The 22,412-nt window shown below is 43.9% G+C and overlaps 5 protein-coding genes across 5 annotated transcripts; all 5 read right to left on the reverse strand.

Annotated features, from left to right (window-relative positions):
* Positions 1 to 1,478: 1,478 nt before the first annotated feature.
* EAE98_002984 (uncharacterized protein) lies at positions 1,479 to 7,643 on the reverse strand (the record flags this gene model as incomplete). Its single annotated transcript, XM_038950604.1, has 6 exons — positions 1,479 to 6,014; positions 6,077 to 6,721; positions 6,770 to 6,970; positions 7,027 to 7,128; positions 7,257 to 7,317; positions 7,378 to 7,643. The coding sequence occupies 6 exons, from the start codon at positions 7,641 to 7,643 to the stop codon at positions 1,479 to 1,481; spliced, it is 5,811 nt and encodes a 1,936-aa protein (XP_038813133.1).
* A 3,537-nt stretch (positions 7,644 to 11,180) lies between these two features.
* Positions 11,181 to 12,664, reverse strand: EAE98_002985 (uncharacterized protein; the record flags this gene model as incomplete). Its single annotated transcript, XM_038950605.1, has 4 exons — positions 11,181 to 11,842; positions 11,988 to 12,098; positions 12,235 to 12,506; positions 12,567 to 12,664. 4 exons carry the CDS (start codon positions 12,662 to 12,664, stop codon positions 11,181 to 11,183), a joined length of 1,143 nt encoding a protein of 380 aa, XP_038813134.1.
* A 988-nt stretch (positions 12,665 to 13,652) lies between these two features.
* EAE98_002986 (uncharacterized protein) lies at positions 13,653 to 15,491 on the reverse strand (the record flags this gene model as incomplete). The annotated part of the gene is made up of 2 exons (XM_038950606.1): positions 14,983 to 15,491; positions 13,653 to 14,860 (listed from the first exon to the last, which is right to left on the reverse strand). Exons 1-2 carry the CDS (start codon positions 15,320 to 15,322, stop codon positions 13,653 to 13,655), a joined length of 1,548 nt encoding a protein of 515 aa, XP_038813135.1. The 5' UTR covers positions 15,323 to 15,491.
* A 935-nt stretch (positions 15,492 to 16,426) lies between these two features.
* EAE98_002987 (uncharacterized protein) lies at positions 16,427 to 17,618 on the reverse strand (the record flags this gene model as incomplete). The annotated part of the gene is made up of 3 exons (XM_038950607.1): positions 16,427 to 16,858; positions 16,955 to 17,164; positions 17,337 to 17,618. The coding sequence occupies 3 exons, from the start codon at positions 17,616 to 17,618 to the stop codon at positions 16,427 to 16,429; spliced, it is 924 nt and encodes a 307-aa protein (XP_038813136.1).
* Positions 17,619 to 18,348: 730 nt separating this feature from the next.
* EAE98_002988 (uncharacterized protein) lies at positions 18,349 to 20,184 on the reverse strand (the record flags this gene model as incomplete). The annotated part of the gene is made up of 1 exon (XM_038950608.1): positions 18,349 to 20,184. The coding sequence occupies one exon, from the start codon at positions 20,182 to 20,184 to the stop codon at positions 18,349 to 18,351; it is 1,836 nt and encodes a 611-aa protein (XP_038813137.1).
* Positions 20,185 to 22,412: the final 2,228 nt, after the last annotated feature.

Below are 22,412 nucleotides of genomic sequence, written 5' to 3' on the forward strand. Positions count from 1 at the left end.
TGATTGAATCAACTTATTCTTCCTCTGAGCCCCTTGCCAGGCTACTAAGCAGTATTCCAGTAAATTGATATGTTAAATACAAAGCAGTTTACTAAAACTCAAGCCAGTTCTGCAATTTGAGAAACGTGGCGGTAGGATCGTCCCATATTATTAAATAATCCCCCGTTGTTGGTAGATTCGATCGAATATCTCTGAAATCATAGCTATCACATGTAGAATCATTTGAGAATGAACTCTACTCATCTGGTTACACTGCGTGAAGACTAGCCATATTTTTTCTCAACAGCAGCAAGTCTAACCCGCAACCATAGAATCAATGCATAGCCGAGAAAATTCAAATTCTCTTAAGCCAATCTGATCAACGATATGATTATCTTGACACTCCTCAACTGGAAGGCTCTTATAAATAGGTATGCTCAAATATTACATGGTTGAGTCATGCATCTTGCAAAGTGGTTATATTGAGATATCCTTCCCTGCAATCTTCATGAATACCGACATATTGTCAATTCGTATTCGCCTCTTTCCCCTGGCAGACATACGCACGCACACACAATTTCATTCAAATCGATGTGACCTTCCACACACACTTCAATCCAATTACTCACGTTACCAAACTTGATAATTCCTTGGATTCGTCTGAAATTTGCATAAAAATCTCTTCCACTCATAACTATCTGTTTTCTTCGTTCCGCATATGAAATCCAACAGTTGGTTGGTAAAATGATCACGCGAACCAGGAATCGTGCATATACATATATTGGTCCTGTACGTGTTACACACCATTTCCGGATAAGGTTGCCTTTACGCGTATTGTTCGTCAGGCAGACGATGGATTCGTCATATTTTCATGCTGCTCGGCATCAACTGTTGGTTTGATGTACGCTGAGATCTTGAAGAGGCGCAGAATATTAAATCACCAACATTTTAATTTATTTCGTAATCCTTCGATGTAACGGTATAACATAATGACGGAGTTCGGCTAACGGCTGTAGACCCCGTTACATCAACGTTTGTCGGCTAAATTGCATTTCGGATGCAAGTCTTACCCTTCGGTTTTTCAATACATCAACCTCGGGAAGGCTGCCGGAGGCGTAAAATTGCTGACTTTGGCTTGGATGTGGCTTGCAGTGAGTGTGATTTAGAGGTGGAAGGCAATATTCTAAATGTGGGAGATTTCATAGATAGGCTCAGATCAAACTATCCACATTCAGATGAGATTAAGATAACCTTGACAATATCATCATACATCTGACGGTAAGCAATCAGTGGACCACTCGTGCTTGAATAGAGTATTTGTCCCCACTAAATACTTATCCCCACTAAATACTCTCACGTGTAATTTATTCAATGAAAGACTTCACAATAGACAATTGAGACACCATCGGCATGAAGGATATAGTTACAGGTTTTATAATCAGTATTTACATCTATCTAATAAGGAGAAAATCAACCGAGGTTGAAATCCAGCTAACTATCTATGCACACCTCCCAATCAAAATGTTAACCTCCCAAAATTCCTCATCTTCATCATCTCCATTTTGTTTCGCAGATTTAACATCTCTGTCCCAGTTCCTCCAAATTCTCTTTCGCGCTCGCTTCCATTCTCCGTCCCCCATATTCTTTCCAATCACGAATTGTTGATACTCTCCAAACATGCATCGGAAGGTAAGATCGTCTAATCTCTCTAGAGATATACCGGAGCGTTGAGAGAAAAAGGCGAACAAATTCGATAAGGAGAGTGATTCCATGTATTGATAAGAGAAAGATATACTAGTGTCAATCAAGGAACTGGAGCGTTGGAGATAGAAGTCGAGTTTCGGCCCCGCCCCTTGGGGTGTTGTAGGTGTTTGTTGTGGCGTAGCTAGGGATTGAGTGGGGTTTGAGTATTGAGAGGCAGTGTCGATTTTAGGCGTAGGGTTTACAATAGGTGTTTGCTGTTGTGGAGGATATGTCGCTGGATGATAATGATGAGAAGTGCTATTATACTTGGGAGTGGGTACAATGGCCGAGGCTTGTTGTCGCAGAGGGGTTTCAGACTTAGATTGTGTACTAGGCGGATACTTTGACATGGAATCTGAACCAGTAGTAGGAATGATAGCTGGTGTTGGCGGCGTCGGTGGAAGCTTAGGGTTTAGTATAGCAGACATCGTAGTTGCTAATGACGGTTGAGATGCAGGGATCTGGATTGTTGGGGACTGCATTGGAGATGCACTAACTAATTCTATTATAGTTTGAGGGCTCGCGCCATTCAATCTACTTTTTGTATGATCATGAGGATTCGGCTCGTTGTAAATTTTCTTCTGTGGGTGCGTCGTAGTATTTTGTGGCTCAGCTGGCTGTTGTGGTTGCTGTGGCCGTTTTGGATACTGGTATTGTGAAATTGCTCTCTGTTGTCCAGCATACTCTGTATTGTAAGAACTCGGAGCTGTGGAAGCTTGTTGTGTTGGAGACGGGCCAGTATATTGGTTCCGGGGAAACGACGCCTGTACAGGGGAGAATTGAGCAGGGGGGCGATTAATAAACTGATGCTGTGGCACTGGACTTTGGATGATAGTGGGCTGAACAGGATGCTGGTTGGGAAGTTGACGGTGAAAGTTGGAAGTTTGTGTATTGGGGGGCTGACTGGTCACGTTGTTATTGTATTGGCTTTTCGAAGATGTGAGAGGTCGGTTTAAAGGTTGAGTTACAGGCTGATGAGACTGATTGGTTGGTGATGGTGTGCTTTCGTTCGACGACTTAATCGGAGCTTGCTTCGAGATTTCACTTTGAGAAGGTGACGGTCGAACACCAAATTGCAATTGCGCACTTTGACCAGATGGATTAAACTGGTGGGCCTGTGACGATTGTGTTGAATTTTCATTAACAGAGTAACTTTGCGGCGGTGAATGTTCTGTATTAGATGGCTTTGTCAAAGGGTACTTGGCGCGCTGGCTCTCCGGTATTTGGTGAAATACTTTGGAGGCCTGACTTCCTGTGGAATGCGGGCGTTCTGTTGCTTGGGGTGCAACTTGTCTCGTTTCAGGCAGAGGCTCTTGACTTCCTATTTGGACCTGTGACGCACTTGCGACTGTTGGGACTGGAGTGGTGTTGCTCATCGTGCGGTTGTGTAACATATTAGTATTAGTTTGCGGGACGTATCTTGATGGCTGTTTGGGAATTGTGGAGATGTTATAATCAGTAGCTAACGAGTTCCACCATGGGTCCTGTGATCGATACAGTTCTGGAGAGGAGGAGTTGGCTTGAATTTGGCTGTTAGTCTTCGGCCCTTGTGACTGTTGGTTGAGATGCTGGTTGATTTGTGCTGGGCTTGACTGTTGCACATTATTATGAACTCTATCTTGCGTCCCCGGTAGGTCCTTGAGATATTGTGATGTCTGAGGACTTAATAGTGAAAGGCTTTTGGAAGTTTTACGACCCGTTCCACTATTAATAGGAGTCCCATGCCTCGTTTCCGTCTCGCGCAAACGCACTGATTCGGACTGACCCATATTCGCAGATTCTGGCCGCTGATTACGAGTTTCAATGTCAGCTCTAGTTTGAACGTTCTCCTTAAACTGCACTTGATTCCGAGCTGTAATCGCCCCAGGGTTGATTTTAATTTGTATGTCAAGTTTAGGAAGGTTGGACACTTCCTGCTTGCCATTCTGACTATCAAGTTTATTTTCCCCAGCATTGGGCAATCTTCTATTTTGTTGCATACCGTGCTGAAACCTCTCTTGCTCCATGCGAGAGATTTGTATGTTTTCGGGGATTGACGGTCGTTTTTGCGACATGCTGGAAGTTCGCTGGGATTGTGCTGGAGACCCTACAGAAGTCGCATGATGCATACCCACAGGACTCTTCGTATTGCCCCAATCCTCCGACGATCGCTTTCGCTTTGAATGCATCTGTTCTTGCAAGAATAGGGGGCTCAAGATATTCTGCTCTTGCCTGGCATCGTAGTTGGTCGTCATATTTTGATCTAGATTCCGACCATGGTTATTCGGCGGCTGATTTGAGATTATCGGAGAGTTCATTGTCTTGATATGGTGCTGATAAGATGCTCCGGAATTAGTACCCATCTTTTCGTCCATAATTCTCAGATGACTGATGAGTTCTGGATGCGGCGGCTTGGGAGAGCGCTCTTGGTCAAAATCAGGCTGTCGCGGAGATTGTGTTTGCAACGCAGAAGGTGTCGCATTTTGGGTCGCGGGAGCTGATGAAGCCAGTGGATATTGAACAGTACCAGATACCGTAGTCTGCTTTTCGCATGGCATTGACTTCTTTCTTGACTTTGTTTTTCGAGGCTTGGTATCTGTTCGCTCCAACTGCCTTTTTCTGGAGGTTTCTTGCATCCACAAGTCGTTTTTTGATGCTGTCGGTTTACTGACAAAGGCCATGGGATAAACTCCATTCTGAGAGTTCACCGGATATGAGTTAAGATGGACGTTCCTGGTCCAGGAGGGCTCTGATGATCTGCCAATTTCCCGTCCAATATTTTGCGAAAATATGGCTTCACTCTGTTTTGGCATCTCCTTCGTCTGCTGGCTGTATCGTTGATCTCGAGGTTCTTGTGGTGCAATCGATGGCTTATATACACCCGGGAGACTATGAGATATGGGAGCAGGAGGAGATTGCGTAGAAAGACTAGATATCGGTCGATTTATAGGTTGGAAACCCGAAACAAATGAATCACGGGAGGCTGCTTGAGTTTCCTGGACAGGATTCTGAGGTGGTATTTGAGATGATACATTTGGCTTGGGATTTTCAGATATGGTCTTTGTAGCTTGCTCGATAATAGGCAATAGAGTTGATGTTTCCTGACCGGTCTCAGACGGCAATGGACCTGAAGGCAAGGGGGTTCGTGTCAAAATAGAATCATTCTTCTCCGATGATTTCTGGCTTCTTTCTAGAACATTTAATGAGGAAGCATAAATAGAATGACCTGATTGAGGTTTGGAAGTCTTTGGACTTTGCGACGAAGTACTCAAGCCCTCCATGGATGCTTTGTTAACTGTAGGTGATTCGCTCTGATTCGGGAGTTCTTCAGGACCTTCTTTTGGAACAAATTCGATCGATGAAGAGGCTCGTGGCAATACATGCTTCGGGTTTGCGTTTGTCGGGAAGGAATTCTTTTCCATTTCATGTGTATCCGCATCAGCGCTTGATGTTGGTGAAATGCTAGAAGTACCACGCTGTCGGTGGGTGTCGGTGGTTCTGGAGCCATTGGACGAGAAAAGCTGGTTCAAAATCTTGATGTCGTTGAAAGGGCCATATTTTCTCGGATTTTCTGATGACTGACTCTCTGGTGGGGTCATAGAAACAGAGACATTGTGATCCTCGTCCTCAGTTAAAATTTGATGGTTCTTTGCGACGGGTCTTCGAGGCTCGTCAACCGAATCATTTAATTCCTTTGGGGTGGACACTTTTGTAAATTCTTTCTCGTCAAGGTCGATCGGCTGAGTGCTCACTTCGATGCGAAGTTTTAGATCTCCTTTGGCTTTCGGGGATGAAGGTTCATTTGTAGTCTGTAAAAGTTGACTCGAATGCTCGACCTGGGTTGATAACTGATGAGGGTCAATTACTTCTGCTTGTGCATCGACGGCTTTGTCAATTGGAGGACCATCTACGATTGTTTTCGATGATTGGTTTGGCATGATAATGGCATCTAAAATTTCAGACTGTGGTGAGACATTTCGACCTTCTGACGTGTTGCTAGATTGATGTGAAAGAATCAACTTGGCTTCGGGCCCTTTCATGCCGTCCTGAACATGTGGAGGCGTTGTCTCAAGTGCCATAGTATCATCTGGATTTGGTGATGGGGATTTGATGACTGCCCCTTGAGTAGGTACTACTAACTTTGTTGCTTCGCTGGATCGCTCATCGTCCGATACTTCGATGACCGTCGTCCCTAGCTGTGACACCTCTATAGTAGATTCCTCTTCCATCTTGATGAATACATCAGCTTTGCTAGATGTAACTTTGTAAGGTGAAGGTATCTCGACGGAAATTTTTGAGTTTCGTATCGTATGCTAAATATGATCAGTGACGGCAATGAAAATTGAAACAGAATTTGCTATAATTTAAATCATACCTCAGACCCTTTATGTACTTCACACTTTTGAAACCTCTCTTCATCACTGTCTTCCTCGTTAACACTGGCCCGGGGTGTCACCACCACCGTCACGGGATCGATAATAGAGCTTTTTCTCGATATCAGATTTGGGAAAGTCATGTCCGCGGGAGGTGGAATTGTCTTGCGTCGCCATGCATTCTCGGTCCAAGGTTTTCTCTTTGATCTACTACCATCCAGCGCATTTTCTTCAGATTTCTTTGAAAGTTTTCGTCGCTTGCGATGGGTCTCTGGCGGCGTTTCTTCTTCAACACTTCGTCTTCGATTACTGACGCGGGGAGTAGGTGTGTCATATTTTAGGGTTGTCCATATTGCGCGAAATCTTGCGGTCATCTGAGGAACGCCGTCGGCTTGTAATTCGACAAACTGATGATTGATGAATGTCTCTGTCCAATGTCTCACTCTATCGATAATTCGCCTTCTGAATTCTTGAAGTTGTGTGCCGTCGAGCTCCGCACTTGTACCCTCTTTCTTCCTCAAGAGACTCACGAGACTTTGAATTCCATCATCTGTGCCATTCTCTAATTCATTTGTGTAGTAAAACAACCATCTATGCATAAAGTACTGGATTTCCTTATCAACTGCACTGGGCCATTGTACACTCTTCTAAGCTCAAGTTAGCTTTCATGAAAATTTGGCATTTGAGAGAACAACCTGTGACAACCAATCCTTCCCCAATCGAATCGGTGGATCTGGAAGGTTTTTGGGGTCAATGCGCTCTGCCCACGGCATAGCCACGTTACGGTCAAATCTTTTTGGCGGATCTAACCATGGTGTAAGGCATAATTCTGGCTTGATGGTCATTAAAGACGAACTATAAGTAAATTGTGGCTCTTCGTCTTCCAAGTACGTTTCCTGTGCGCACAATTAGTATCTGGAATTGAAGGTCAAAGTGTTACAGAAGGAAATACTTCAGGTGTACTCAAAGCCGAGGGTTTGTTGCTAATATGTTCATTGTTAACATTTGATGGTGGGGAGGTAGCATTGTGTTTTTGGCTCCTCCGTTTCGCATGCTGCATGATTGTGGCGTTAGCTCCCACACGGGAAATTAACATCCTCGCAAATCATCAGAAATGAAGCGAGGCCATCCATCAGATGTGCCGGATTTCATAAAACAAAATTAGACAAGAGTAGTACATACCAATTTGCTATAGTTGGATCTTGCGTGGATGAGAAATAGGTCGGCTACATGATCGATGATACTAGAAACCGAAATTCTCAGAATACAGCGGCATAGAAGAAGCAAACAAATCTTCTCTCACATTTCTTTATCACGAGCTTGTTCGTAAACCAAGCTTCCATCTGATGCTGGCGGCCAGAACCTCTCCCCTCTGCCTTCTTCTTCAAGAAAATTCACAGCACACAGCCGACCTCCAATAGACTCGGCTTTTCTACCATAAACCTTGTTCCCGCGAGCTTCGTAATCGGCCAAAAACGCAGAAGTAGATTTTAACAGATTCCGACGATCTTTCGTAGGGTTATCCTTTTCATATCCAAGAAAGGAACATATGTCGTCCCTTTTACCCATTGTCGTTGCCTTTGATAGAATCGTTCATCAAGTGGTGAAATGATGATCGAGATGAGAAACGATGTTCGGTGACATGCCATGAACTTTATTTAAAAGACTAGGAATAGAGTCCATTGTGCAGGTGCAGTGTGCGAGTATTTGTTAGTTGCTCAAATTCTATGGTGTGGCTCCAGGGTGGGGCATAAACATAATATGTATGCAGCAAGGATTTCTGACAAGAATTCCGGACAACTGCAGGAAAGGAAACTGCGGAAAGGTATAGAAGTAGAGAAGATATGAAGTATATAACTGGTCCAGATAGTTTGAGTGCAACGTGAGTATAGTCTGCATAATTGAGTTCGTAGCGCAGATGCGGCAGCATGATAAACGTCTACCCCCCGGCATAATGTTCCGGTGACCGAAATCTCAATTTGATCTTGTTCTTCATTTCCGCAGTTGAACGATTGTCCGATGGTAAATTGAAGAATGTAACTGGTTGACATTGTACGAGACACACAACTGTACAGTCGTAAGCTTTGAGAAACAGACATGTGAAGCTTCTCTCCAAAAACACGCAGCCGCTATGTGGTTTATTTGCTAATTCTCCACTCGCTCTTCAGTTCACGAATTTATCGCCATAAAAACGGCTCCCACTTGTGAAATGCATATGACAATGGATAAAATGATAATTTGCAAGGCCACTTTTCTATCATTGGATGACTGTGTCATCGCCTAGAACTAGGAAGGTGTGATTTTCGTCTAGGGGTGGCTAGCTAGTCTTGGAGCCAGCCATGCTGGCATGCAGAATGTCTTTACAGCCGAGCTTCCTGGGGTACTTTTCCCGAAGACCAAACGTTCCGAACGAGACTCGGAAGAGGAATACACACAGGTTGTGTTGTATACATGTAAACTTCTCATATCCAAGATTAATTGATTGGTTATACCTGCACTTGCAGTAAAAATTCATTCCTGTGAGGAAGCTTCCCAGTACTGAATTTATCCGGACAAAATCAACATTAGTAGACCCAGGTTGATTGATCGGTTCTACAATAGATACATACCTATCGAGCCTTTCCTCGTTGGGTAGTTTTGTTGGTATCGTGAGATGTATTCGCCAGCCCCCACAAAAAGGCACTCCACTGAAATCCGGATCTAATGGCGTGCATAATAGGCTAACCTTATAGATATTTACCCCATCGAACTTTACCTAGGTAATGTAATGTCCAAATGTCTAAACTATGTTGGTAAGAACAAGCGACCACTGTCCAAGATATCGTTCATATCTTGTGAATCCACTTTGATTGGAAGTATTGACGCAGATGATAAGGAGCTAACGAGACAGGATAGTGGAGAATGCAAGCTACTTGCTTACGGAGTACGGTTCGAAAGTTTTGGTGTTCCGCTGATGCCATTCATTAATGTTGGATTCTCGTTGGAACTTGGAGCATCTCTTGGAACATTGCATTGCGGGAAAAGTTATGCAAGGACTTGCTATATTGACCTACCTAGATGAAAATGTCAGTCAAAAAATGGACAGCCATAAGAACTCGGAAAATATACAAACAAAGTATACAACTCAGAAGGGGCTTTCATACCTGCAGGTATTCTATAGGTACATCAACGCCATAGAAGTCTGGGCTGGGAAGTCCATTAGGATCTCTTGCTCGGCCACCAATTATTCACTGTGTGATGCTGAAGTTTTCGCAGGTGTTTTTTGTACCAATGAAACGGCGGTGAGATTGCCAATCGGCAGGTGTATAGACATTCTAGAGGCGTTGGCCAATATATATGGAACATAGCAAACGGCCAAAAAAAGAAAATGCTGTGAGTTCTCATGAACGGGTACGTGCTGCCGTGCGGAGCATTTTGTCTTCATCTTGCATATGCCCTTATGTTCCTAACCATGTATCGTATATATACTAGGTACCTGGCTTCAGTACCTGCTGCAAATTGACAAGTGTTGAGCCAACCAACACGAAACTAATAAGATTCATCGCCACTCCTCCCTCAGCCTACATACATCGATTTCTCTCAAATCACGTGGCAGATGAAACTGGGCTAGGGCTCGTGCTCATACATTTGATTTACTTTTCAGCACTTTACATTATACACAAAACTTCTAAGAAGTCTTCAATCGGTCTTTCTTCCTAAATGTCTTTTATCGTCCCAGTTGAAAGTGGTGTGGAACCAAGATCTTCAGTGGTTCTCTCATTAGTGGTGCACTCTTGCTTCCCTACATACTCAAATGGGCTTTTGTCACATTGACTAGATTGATTAGCAGAACTTCGACATTCGGGAAGACGACGTGGATGCATTCTGCTACGTAGGCCTACAGAATTAATCAATAGCTTGTCTATCTAGCGGAATGGTCACCACTAATTCCTTTCCATCGCTAGGGGTGGCAATACTTTGAAATGGCAAGATCAATATTTGTAACGATCAGTGCCGCGACAATACTAGGGCGATTTTTAATTTAGCTTATTGTTTTTGCAGTATTCGATGACGAGAACAAGGAGATCCTTGCTATTAATTGGCTCTTTGAGATGTGTTTTTGGTGAAGCTAGCGCTTTTACTACAGAATTCTATCCAGTATGAGCTGGTTGCGGCGGACCGCTGGGTCATGAATGCGGGTTCCCGCAATGCATCATTCGCTCACCTACGTATGCAATTAATCTTTTCTTTTTGGGGGGACGTCTTTTGATTTTAGCTTGCAAATGAGTGCGCTGGTTCTAATCGGTCAATGTTATTGCTGCTGCCGCTTTGAGTCATAATACGTTAAGTTCTTGAATCAAGTTCACCAATTATGGTCCCTGAGAAACTGAAGCTCAAAAGGAAAGCATCAGCCTGTATCAAATCCAAGTCCCGGGAGACAATGTCGGGACTATTAACCCAATGCATCTCCGTGCAATTTTCTTTCAGTGAAGAAACGCCGGGAATCAAAAAAGAAATCAACTTGCACCCTCATTGCGAATCTCGATGGTCGAAAGAAATACCATTCTCAAGCCATAGAGATGAAGACTTTATCCATAAGAATCCGCGGGGGCGTATGAGCCGCGGAAATCGCTTGGGTTTGGAATACTACAATCTTGAAGAACCAATATATGTAAGGTGTCTGAATACGTGTATCAAATGTTTTAATTGATTGTACCAAGGAAATCAATTTTCAGCATGACAAGAATCAGAAACAGGGGGCAATGTAAAACATTCCAGCTTTAGTAAGCATTGGATTCAATGTGATCATCAACAAGACATATACATACAGGCTATTAATGAAAAGCCATTATAGTTTGACTGGTAGTTTGCCGCTCGTCGATCTGGATAATGTTATCCAAGCCTTTTGAAGGTTCTAGTGTATTCACTGAAAATTGAAGTTGCTAACATCAAAGTTCGCGTAATGCGTCTCAGGACGTTATCTCAACTGTCAAAGTATTTGCAAATTTTGCATTTTAGGAAATCGACAAGTCATTGATTTTTGCACTGAATATTTGAATTAAGAACAAAAGATAATGTACGAGGTTTATATCTAGACAACGAAGGATCTCTTGGCCAAATTTCTCCTCAGACATTCGGAATCCATCCATCGGTTTTCATCTCCCCAAATATCTTCTCCATCTCCTTAATAGTATCAACCTTCTTCGTCCACCCCGCTTTACTTGCTTTATCCATATTAACAATACTTCCCCACTCCCCAGCGTTCATCGCATAAACAAACGCATCCCATGTGACAATCCCAAATGCATCCTCTCTTACTCCATAATTTTTTGCAATTTTCGGCCATTCTTTCTCCATTTCTTTCACTTCACTCATCAAATCATACTTCCGTTCCACCTTGGTCTCAACCCCAAAATACCTTCCAATTCCCTCCCAAACATCTCGGAACGTGGTAATCGTATCATCCACAATATTAAACTTCTGATTCTTCACTGTCGGCTCTTCATTTAACGCTAACCACTCTGTGAATTCTGCAATCACCCAACTCGTACTGAAGTGTTGTCCCTTGTCCCATTTCCCATAGTACTCATCTTCTCCACCGGGGAAAATCGCGGGTTTGTTGAGAGCTTGACAGAGACTAAAGTAAATGGCTGCGGATGTAACCCAGCTGTTTCCGGATTTTCCTACATATCCTGATATCCAGAACGGCATTGTGATATTCCAATCCCAAGAACGATCTTCAGAGAGTGACCAGAGAAAATCCTCTTGATGGTAGTAAAAGTTGGGGACTATGATAAGAAGTTAGTAACTCATTAGCGAGGTTATGGATATCGAGAGTTGAATTGAATATGAGACTCAGTGGGATGCAAGTGTATTCGGAGGAAATGCGAGCTTGAAGTCGAGAAAAGGTAGGGGTGGGGCGTTGAAGCTTACGGGAACGAGGATCGGTCACCCGGTGAGCATCTTCGGTTAGGGGCTCTGAGGCGGGTGGGGATGTAAGTAAACCGTAGTTTTTTCCTCCGGTTTGAAGAATCACACGTTGCACTACAATAGGAAAGTCAGCCTTTGAGTGCCAGGGTTGGTGTGAAAGAGTCGTCGGATGACATGGAAACAATGTAAATATCTTGAATGAATCCAACGTTTGGACGGGATAGCCAATTTGAACGGGCGTTATACTTACAAGTATCACGAGAAGTGAGATCGATAGCAGTGAGAGTATTGGTGAAGAGAGGTACATTATTCTTTGTCATCTCTTCTAGGTGATTAGGATGGTCATAGTCGGTATGAATGTAGGCGTAGTGAAAGAAATGCGTAACATTTGTAAGTTCTTTGGCACTCAAAGCCTCGGCAATTTCACCAGCAGTACCTGTGAGATCGAGAGAATGGAATTCGATGCGGGGATCGGAAGGGAGATTGGAGGGTGGCGAGCGTGAAAGGGCAATGATACGGGACCTGGTATCAAGAGAAGATTTCAGTTGGAAGTTGAAAGATAGCTCCTCATTGGATACTCACCAAATCGGATTCTTAGAAAGTTGCCTCAACAAGGCGGATCCTGAGATTCCATTTGTCCCTGTAATAAGCGCAACCTTAGGAGTTTCGAGAGAAGTCATAATGATATTCTCAGTTGAGTATCTTTCTTCGTTTTCGTGACGTTCTGCGGTGCTTTAATTCGAGCCGTAAGCGAAACTGTGAAAAAAAAAATATCCTAAAGAAGAAAGTTACTAAATATTATAGTAAAATTCACAGAAAAGAATTTATTTGCAATTTTGCTCGAAAACGATTGCAATAATTTTCCTGCTCTGATATTATATAGTTATACCATCATTCTATGCAAGAAAATCCTTGGCATTATCATCAACATTCATACATATAACCGAGGAGTATTTGCCAGCACTACCTACCTAGGTATTCGCAGGAGAAAAACCAGACTGGCATTGGCCACTGCCGAAACCTTTCAAAAATCTGATTGTTCTAATTCAATTCAAGCAATGAAAAGCTTAAATAGTATGATAACTAAAGACTAATAAAAGGATCTGTTCTATACTATTAAACCTCATGAACGTTTTTATTAATTGATTTAATATAAAACTGAGGTGCTCACTTTGGCCTCTTTTTTCTCCTACGTATAGATTACTTGTGAAGAACATTAGGCTCGGTTGCAGAAATATAAACCTTGTCTCTTCAATCCTATGGGAAGCGAGGAATAAGATCTATTCTGCGCAGGTGGACAAAAGGAGAGCTATCATGCACCAAAAGCGGGGTGTGCATATGCAGGTAATCGGAATTGGAGGGGTATGGTGAGGGGCATGATAAAGTTTCTGCGGTGTTTGTGTCATGTTAGCACGAATTTCCTGAGTGGAATTCGATAGTATAAAGTAGCGCAAAGGTGGGATGGTTCTGACTCTTGTGTTTCTATGAATAGCTAATGATGGTCATTGTGTGTAGATTACTTCGCAGAATGATAGGCCTCTGTATTTCTATATGCATGGATTATCCACTCATTATGTCTAGTTTATCTTATGACTACTTCTCAGTGAAAAAAATCTGCTTCCCCTTTTCATTCTCCCTGTATAACCAGCAATGTGTTGCCCAAAATGATCATGCGACAACTGCTCCATTCAAAATTAATCCTCCCAGCACAAAGATACCAAGAACTTTGAAATCTACATTCCTTAAAACAGATACAGCGTCACTAGACTTTCCAGTCGCTGTAGCTTTTGCCGTGTCAGCAGGAGTACTCGAAGTCTTGCTAGCGCTACTGGTAGGGCTAGGTTCCGCCGAACTCGTCACACTAACGCCAGTTAAAGCCGGAATTGATTTTCCTGCTTTCAACTCCACAATATGCTCATTTCCATTCTCATTGCTTGAACTGGCACCCGCATCATTTCCCTTGAAGTTGGCCTGCGCGAGTCCAATCTGATTATTATCCAAGTCGTAGACCACATATGCACTTCTCAAAAAGGTAGCTCCAAGCAAATGATAGTCCGCGTTTGTCGATTGTATTCCAAACGCACATGCTTCGCCGCTAAATGGCAAATCTGGGAGAGTATCCTCGGGATACAGTGCGTAAGTCGGATTTGTAAGTGGAAACACAAGCTCTGATATAGGAACCTTAATAATAGCAGAAGCGGAAGAGGAAGAGAACAGATAGTCGACTGTTAAAGAGGATGAAGAATTGAGCAGTGAACAAGGGAGGTAGATATTGCCAGTGGAGTTTGTATCATCGTAGGCGTTGAACTTTTTGAACATGACATCCGTAACCTCAGTTGGTAATATGGTAAGCGTATTCCCAGAGTCCAGAAGTACAACTTGACGAGAAGTCGTCAAGTTTACAGAGTTGCCTTCTTGATCTGTGATGCCCACTGCAGCAAGCTCAACTGACAATGATGAGTAGAGAACCGAGCCATTCCAGATAGGTTGGGGTACTATATCTATGCCCACTAGTTCACCGACAAACTTGGTGGTATCGACTGCACCAAAAAGAAGAGATCCAGTAGCCGAGTCTTGAGAATCTAAATAGAGACTATACGCTCTGGTACCGATAAGATTTTGGGAGACTAGCTCGTCAATGATGTTTGGATACATGGTATCAGCGGCCTCGTTGATAGGATAACCAAGTCCCAGTACTCCAGTTTGTATGTTTGTGTCGTTGGCGAGACCCATCTGGAAAGACTTAATGGTGGCATTACCGAGCACAAGAGTGTCGGCTATATAAGGTCCTTTGGTCTTATCACCATTCACATACTCGATATTGAATTTATCAGTCGTGATGTTCAACTCTACGGTTGAAGAAGCATTTGGGTTGTCTATTACATATCAGCAAAAATTCAACATTTCCTTCCATGCTCTCGAGGATGCGTCTTTGCTATTAAAATTGGCAGTATTCTTTGAAGCGGCTAAGAAACCATACAAGGATGAAAATACTTACATGGTGTCTCGCACAAGACTAGAGCAGATCCATTCTTCCCTGATAATCCAACACCAGTACATGAAGCGGCAGTATTGGCGACTAACCAGGTGTCGCTGCTTCCTGTATCGATAGTCAAATCAACATCCTGAGGCGGAGTTCCGACTTTGACGGAGATTACATAGCTCGCTTGTGTCAACTCGTTGACAAGAGATGCAGAGACGGAGTCACGGGTAGAGAGACGACGATTGAGAGCAGGATGTGGAGCATGAATTTTCCTTGTGATAGGAATGCGAACTTGAGCGAGCGTGAACGTGATCAAAAGTACGAAGATTACTGCGTGGTAAATTAGGGTAGCCATTCTGAAGATTCGTGGTATGTACGGTGTAATATGTAGGTAGTGTACCAATATCGACACAGCAAGTTATATAGATATGACCATGAAAAAAGTAGTGCGAATACAGCAAATACACTGCCGGCTCACCGCCGACTCACTGCCCCAAGCATAGCATGAGATAGCAGCAGTGAATTCCATCTCAGATCAAAGTTATCTGAAAGTTCAAAAGAAATGACAAACGTGCCCTTCAAGTCAACCACAAGATGACACAGCCACCTTGACGTTTCAACTCCCATGGATGCTCGAATAACAAGAATGCCAACAGCATGAGGAAAAAAGCAGGAACAATCAGGAAACGTCTTTGCACTGCCTCGTTGAGAAACAGCAAACAAAAGACGAAAGTATACTAGGCAAACAACTGCGACTCGGTCCCTCGCATTCGGGTTGCAAACTAGCTATGGCAATGGGTAGAAAGACTCCCATCCAAAAGCAAGGACCCCCCATTCCCCCTCCCTCAAAGATAAACCCTAAAACCTCAATTTCAACCCCAAAAGAAATGAACCTACCAACCAAAGCAAAGCAAACCAAACCAAACCAAACCAAACCCCACTATCTCATCTCCTCTCCTCTCCTCCCTCTCCTCCCTCTTCTATTCACTTTCGACTCCCCAAACGAAAACTCTCACTTCAAAGTAATATATAAAAATCTAATAAAGCAATACACATACACATACACATATACATATATACATACTACATATATACAAACATATACACACCAACAAATACAAATACAAACCCACACCCCCCAGCTAATCCGAGTATACCATAGCGACTTGCCATTGAAAATGCTCCAGAAGAAGATAAAGGCCAATCAATAGCCATTCATAACCTTCCAGTAGAAGTATCACATCATCCAGATCCATATACAGAGCTGCGTGCGCTTTTCATTAATCCCTACACTCATGGCTAAATATTCATATACACGGCCTCTAAAGGCCAACCAACCATCTAATCATAACACATTTCCACCCCCTTCCCCACATCTAGCATACCCCATCGCAAACCCATCATTTCTACATCCATATAACTCATACATACAACCAACCAACCAACCGACTACCTCACCTCACCTCTTCCAATCCCCCACATGTTCCTGAATAATCCTCGCCGCCTGCTCCGGACTATGCTGTCTCCCAATCGCCTCGACAAAATCCCCCTCCGGATCCATCAAGTAAAAATAAATACTATGATCGACCAAATAATCCTGGCCCTTCTGCACGCCCTCGGGCGTCGAAAAGTAAACTCGATATTTCTTACAGATATCCTTAATCTGTTCCCACGTGCCCGTGAGCCCAATGATGCTCGGATGGAATTCCGCAAGATAGGTGGCCAGCACGGCGGGGGTATCGCGCGCGGGGTCGCAGGTGATGAAGATAGGGAGGAGAGCGGGGGTAGCGGAGGTGCGCGTGGGAGAATTGTTGATGAGATCGATCATCTGAGCCATTTTGTCGAGTTCTTCGGGACAGATATCTGGACAGTGGGTAAAGCCGAAGTAAACCTATTTGAATTCATTACATTAGTACTCTTCTTCCTCTCCTCCCAAATTCCTTCTTCCACATGTATCCGACTGCGCAGGAGAAAGATTAAAACCTACCAAACTATATTTTCCCTTCATATCCTCACTACTGAATTTGCCTCCCTTATGATCGAGCAACTCAAACGGTCCGCCAACCTTGGGTCTCCCTACCCCTTTCGCAGCTTCCGCTATCCGCTTCCTCTCCATCCTCGCTTTTTCATAACGGAAATAGAAAATCAGCCCCGCGCCAGCTCCGAGAAACAGGACTCCTGCTGTCCACGAAAAAGGCTGTTCCAGATACAACACGTTAGCGATTATTCGTCCTCAACAACACATTCCAAATACGATTCAATAGAAACATCACATATTCTTAAGCAGGAGCAATCTCCCACCCCCATCCACACCCTCCCTCAAATCCCATCCATCCACCCAGCCAGAAAAAAAGAAACAAATTCCCTACCCCAGATTTATATCTCGACCTCTGTTCCTGCACCGTCTTATACCCCCTCCTCCCCGCACTCTCCTCACCCAATCCCATACACTTCACTCCCGCACTCGCAGACCCATTGAATCCCTTCACTCCGCTCAAGCAAGCTTTATTCTGTACACCCTTCGGAATTCTCGAAGCGCAAATCGTTGATAATCGTTGACATTGAAGCCCGAAAGTTTGCGCATTCTTCGCACCCGTCCTCGAGATCGTAGAGAGCATGTTGCGACTTGTGGGTAATATAGCGTTTGACATGATTGCTGTAGTTACAATGTAGAAAGCTTCGGGAGAGGGGAAGCGATTATGAACTGATGATGCTTGCTTGAAATTTAGAGCTTCAGATCAATTAGCCCACCTTTGGGACGCCGCTTTAGTCCGGTTCCGGTTTTCACCAAGAGAAATTATTTTGGTTAAAGCAGCGTCATCTGGTTTCATTCGAATTCCTCAGATCAACCCCCTCGCTACAAGCATCAGATCACATTTCAACGGATTTTAGTCACATTATTAAGTTTTCTTTCATTAGTAACTATCTCTACTGCTCTTGTAACTCCTAGTAAATACTATATGCAGCTTCTTCCTCTATCTTACAGAGGTACATTAAAAGGGCCCTCCCTTTCTCTTGCTTGATGCATCGATTCGAATATGCTCCTTCTTCGCTCAAATTAATGTACCAAAACTCCTTTGCAACGCCAGTTCCATGCATATGCATTTCCCAGGGAACCAATCCGTTCTGTTCTTTCCTGGGATATTCTATTAGATAGGAAAGTGAACAGAAATAAAGCAAAAATAGGACGCCATTCCCACGAAGTAAGTACGCCTATGGAGTACCCTTTCTAGGGATTTTATTATCTCGATGAACCGATTCATCTCGTGTAGATAAAACCAAAAAAGAAAAATCCAGCAAACCGAACCAATGATGATGTGATGACAGATTTTCAATGGAAACCCACTGAAAAATCATAATGATATGATCATTATACATCGTCTATTCGCGTCGGCTGACTTGGCTAGCACTGGTACGGCTTCTCTCATCTTCTTCCAAAACATCACTAAGACGAGTTGGATGATGATGACGAGGAAAGGACTCCCAGCCTGCACCTGAGCCACCGGCACCATATCCTGATCCTGTGTAATCGACTGGGGCAGCGGGGGCAGAAGTTGGGTTGCCGGCTGTGCTATTTGTTGGACCTTGTCCGTACTCAACGCCAGCCATTGGGATTGGAGGTCCAGTAACTGGAGCACGACCTTGACGGTGTTGACGAGGACTATGCTCATACTCAGCCGTATCATCATCAGAATCGTCATTTGAGTATGGAATTCTGTTCCCAGCAGCGTCAAGAACATATCTTCCTTGCTCATCAACCTCATATTCCTCATCACTGTTTGATCCATCATACTGTCCTTCGGTCCTGCCGGTTTGAGTACTTGGACGACCTTCAGGTTGTTGATAGTAAGTATTTGGGGAGGCAGCTTGTACTGCTGGTGCTTGAGATGAAGATGGTCCGGATGTTGTGGCAGCTCCTCGACGCTGACGAACATTGTCAGTAAATGGATCAGCGGGTTCTGCACGTTGAGAGCGCTGATATTGTTGGTAAGCTTCATTCGATCCAGCTGGACTCTCAGGATCTGCGAATCGACCTCCTGTGCGCGCACTTCCGCTTCCACTTCCAGAATCAGAAGGACCTCCTTGTCTTGTTGGAGGAAGATCTCGAGCGGCTGTGCTTCCATGACGACTTGGTACACCTTGGATCATTGGAACAACCTGGACTCCACCCAACAAGGTTGGCTGACCTTCTCGCAAAGAGATTGTTCGTTCGCGTTCCTCCGTCTCACGACGACCAAGTTCGTCCCATGCTCTACGAGCCTCACTTCTAGCGATCTCCAGCTCTCTCTTCAACTCAGATATTACTTTATCAGAATGATCTTTGCGTCTGGATGCCTCAACAGCGTCCTGAATAGCTTGAGCTCTGGAATTACGCTCATCCTCCAATTGCTTTGCCATAACTGCCAAGTTCTCTGTCGCACGTTCCTCTTGTTCTCTTGTCTCAAAAAACCATCTCTGAAATTTGCGCTCAGAGGAAGCTCGTAAACGTTGTAATTCGACAACAGCATGGAAAAGATTTGCGCCAGCAGCTGATAAATCAGTGTTTTGTCGGGATAACTGCTGTGACAACGGATCGCGATTAATTTCCGAGGAATTTTCTTCGAGTCTGCGAAGCCAAAAACTTGTGAGACCCTCCCAATGTGCAGAGAGAGTCTCCCAGCGCTCGAATGCATGCGGGAACGATGATCGAGTTGGGCCATCACGACTTGGAACGGTCAAAGGCGGAGGTTGAGCTGGACCGGCTCCAGAAGATAAATTGGGTTGACTTGGAGCAGCCTCGGCGGGTTTTGATTGCGCCATTGGCAATCTGAGGGGTGCAATTTCAGGACCTGTAGGAGTTCTTGATGTTGTTCCACGTCTTTGCATTGGTTGATCGACTGGTCTGATACTTTCCCCGCCACTTATTGCTCGATCTGCGGCTCTTCGATCTACTCTTTGGGAATTGCTCGAAATTCGTGGTTGTCCTTGCTCTTCGAGTCTTTGTGCTGCAGCGCCAGCAGCTGCTCTCCTCTCTGCTTGACGCATTAATTCTTCCTCGTTTCTTTTTTGTTCGGCAGCTCGGGCTTTTTGTTCCGAAGCTTCAGATGCTTTTCGAGCTTCGCGAGCTTGTCTATCTCTCATAATATCTCTGGGACCACGAATGTGGGGCGAACCAGAGGCTACAGGTCTAGCGCCATTGCTAGCCGAGCTCGTGGCTCCTCCTAACATATCTGACATTGAAGCGTTTTCTTCAATATAATCTGGAGTGAATAGATTGGGTTGGCGTAACGCTTCTTCAAGGGTGTAAAGGATGGCACTCGCGGTATGCTTATCGATACGTGGAGGATAGGCGGGACTTTTTTCCGCTTCCGGAGAGGGACTTAATGGATGAGGTTCAGTATCGGGATCGTCTGCGATGTCATGAGTGAAGTCACCTTCACTTGGTTGTCGATGGGCGAATTTGATTTGAGGTAAGAGAGAGATTCCAGCTGAAGCTGCTTCAATGTGAGTTCTTCGCAGTGTTCTTCGCTGCTGGCGCTGTTCGGGTTTCGGCGTGTTGAGTTCGTGGGTATCGTGACGGTCGTTAGATATGGGGATGGGTGGGAGCGTCAGCTCTGCTGGATTTCTTGAATTTGGGTGAGAGGAAAACAAGGTGAACGCTGCTCAATAGAATGCCCGAAATGGGATTAAGTAGAGAAGCGTTGCTTGTGTGTAAAAATAAAGAGAAGCTAATAAGATTAGAGGATAGAAGGAGAAAGTGTGAGGACTGCTGCTAAATTTATTGATGATGTTGTTTTGGTTGTAAGTTGTTGGTTGTTGAGGCTGTCGTTTGGAAAGAAGGTCGAGATGGGGATGGAGACAAAGTACCTCCGGGGATTTGAAGGGGACGACCAAAAGTGAAAGACAGAAAAGTGAATTTCAAGAGTCGAAAGATGATAGAAGGTGGTTTTTCGGTGTGAATAAGATATTAAGAGGTTGGACGAATGGTGGGCTATTTTTAAACGAGAGAGGTGGAAAAAGAGGAAGGCTGGGCAAGTTGAATCAAAGCACTTCAACAACCAAGCCAAAACAATAGAGCTAATAATGAGAATGAATACAAGTCTTTTTTTACTTGTCGATGTTGATATCGAGAGTGAATTTTGAAAGCTGGACAGCTGGACAGCTTATTACGTATTCGCACAAAGATCTCCAAGATTATAATAAGCTTGATTGCAAGGATATTTTCTCCCTCGGTATTTGGACGATGAGAGCTCTTGAAGCGCAAATTGATAATTATCACTTCGGGACAGTGAAGGAATTGATGGAAATTGGCGAGAAAAGAGAGGAGAAGTTAGAGAGTGTATCGATGGGCTTGAAGATATCATGCTCGCACAATGATTGACTCAATTGCAAATTTCGTTTTTCGTTTCCAGGGCGGTTAAAGGAAGTACACCGTTCCCGTAGGTGAGTGAACAGTGAAGAATCGAGTACTTTGTACACATGTATGGAGAAGATGTGGGTATCCGTCAATGCGCAACGCAACGCAACTCGGTGGTTTGGTGGAATACTGGTTTCGATGAAGTTGAAAGGACTGGAGGTGTGATGTGATGTGTGTCTCAATCACATTTGAAAGAAACGGTGTACGTGATGTTGTTGCTGTATGGTTGATTCAATTGATCTAGTCAATCTCAATTATCAATTAGAATATCGAATATCGAATATCATTGATATAGTCGGATCGGATCTGAGGCTCTAGATATCATCCATGACATAGGACTCTTTGGACTCGATTTGATCTTTCAAGGTACAAAGCTCTGAATCATAACATCATTCTGTCAAACCAAGACATTCAGAAGCAAGACGAGATAGATTCTCCCTTGACGTCCAGAAGAGAAATCGTCGTTTTATTTTGAAACTAGACCTTTTTTCGGATAATGAATGATATCGGCAATTCCGGATGAAAATACAAGTATGATTCAAGGAGGTTGGAAAAGAAATATATATATGATGGCGTTGAAGAACTTTTGAGGAAGAATTATGGAATTCTGTCGCAAAAAGAAAGGAAAAAGCTTTCTTTACTCGACGCAAAAGGTCTCCCATGAAACTTGGTTTTGGGACGGGAGCTTTTAGTGCTGTGCTGGCATTGTAGCATAGCATGAGCTGCATGGTTCAAGGGGTTTAGGGATTGGTGGTCCGCTGTCCCCACTCTGAGAAAAAGTGGATGTTTGGGGTACGATGTAGATGTAGATGTAGATGTAGATTTGGAATCGATATTGATGTTGATATTGATGTTGACATTAATATTGATATATGATATATGATATTAAACATCTTGTGAAGAACCTGTCTGTCTCTGCTTGAAGAGAAGGCTATACTAAACTACCATCCTAAACTACCTTCCCATTTCCTCCCTCTTCCCTCCTCTCCACCTATAAACACGACACCTCTCTCCTCCTAGATCAAACCCCGGATAACTACCTAGTACC

This window comes from Botrytis deweyae (assembly GCF_014898535.1).
Source record: "Botrytis deweyae strain B1 chromosome Unknown BDEW_005, whole genome shotgun sequence".
NCBI classification, from domain to species: Eukaryota; Fungi; Ascomycota; class Leotiomycetes; order Helotiales; family Sclerotiniaceae; genus Botrytis; species Botrytis deweyae.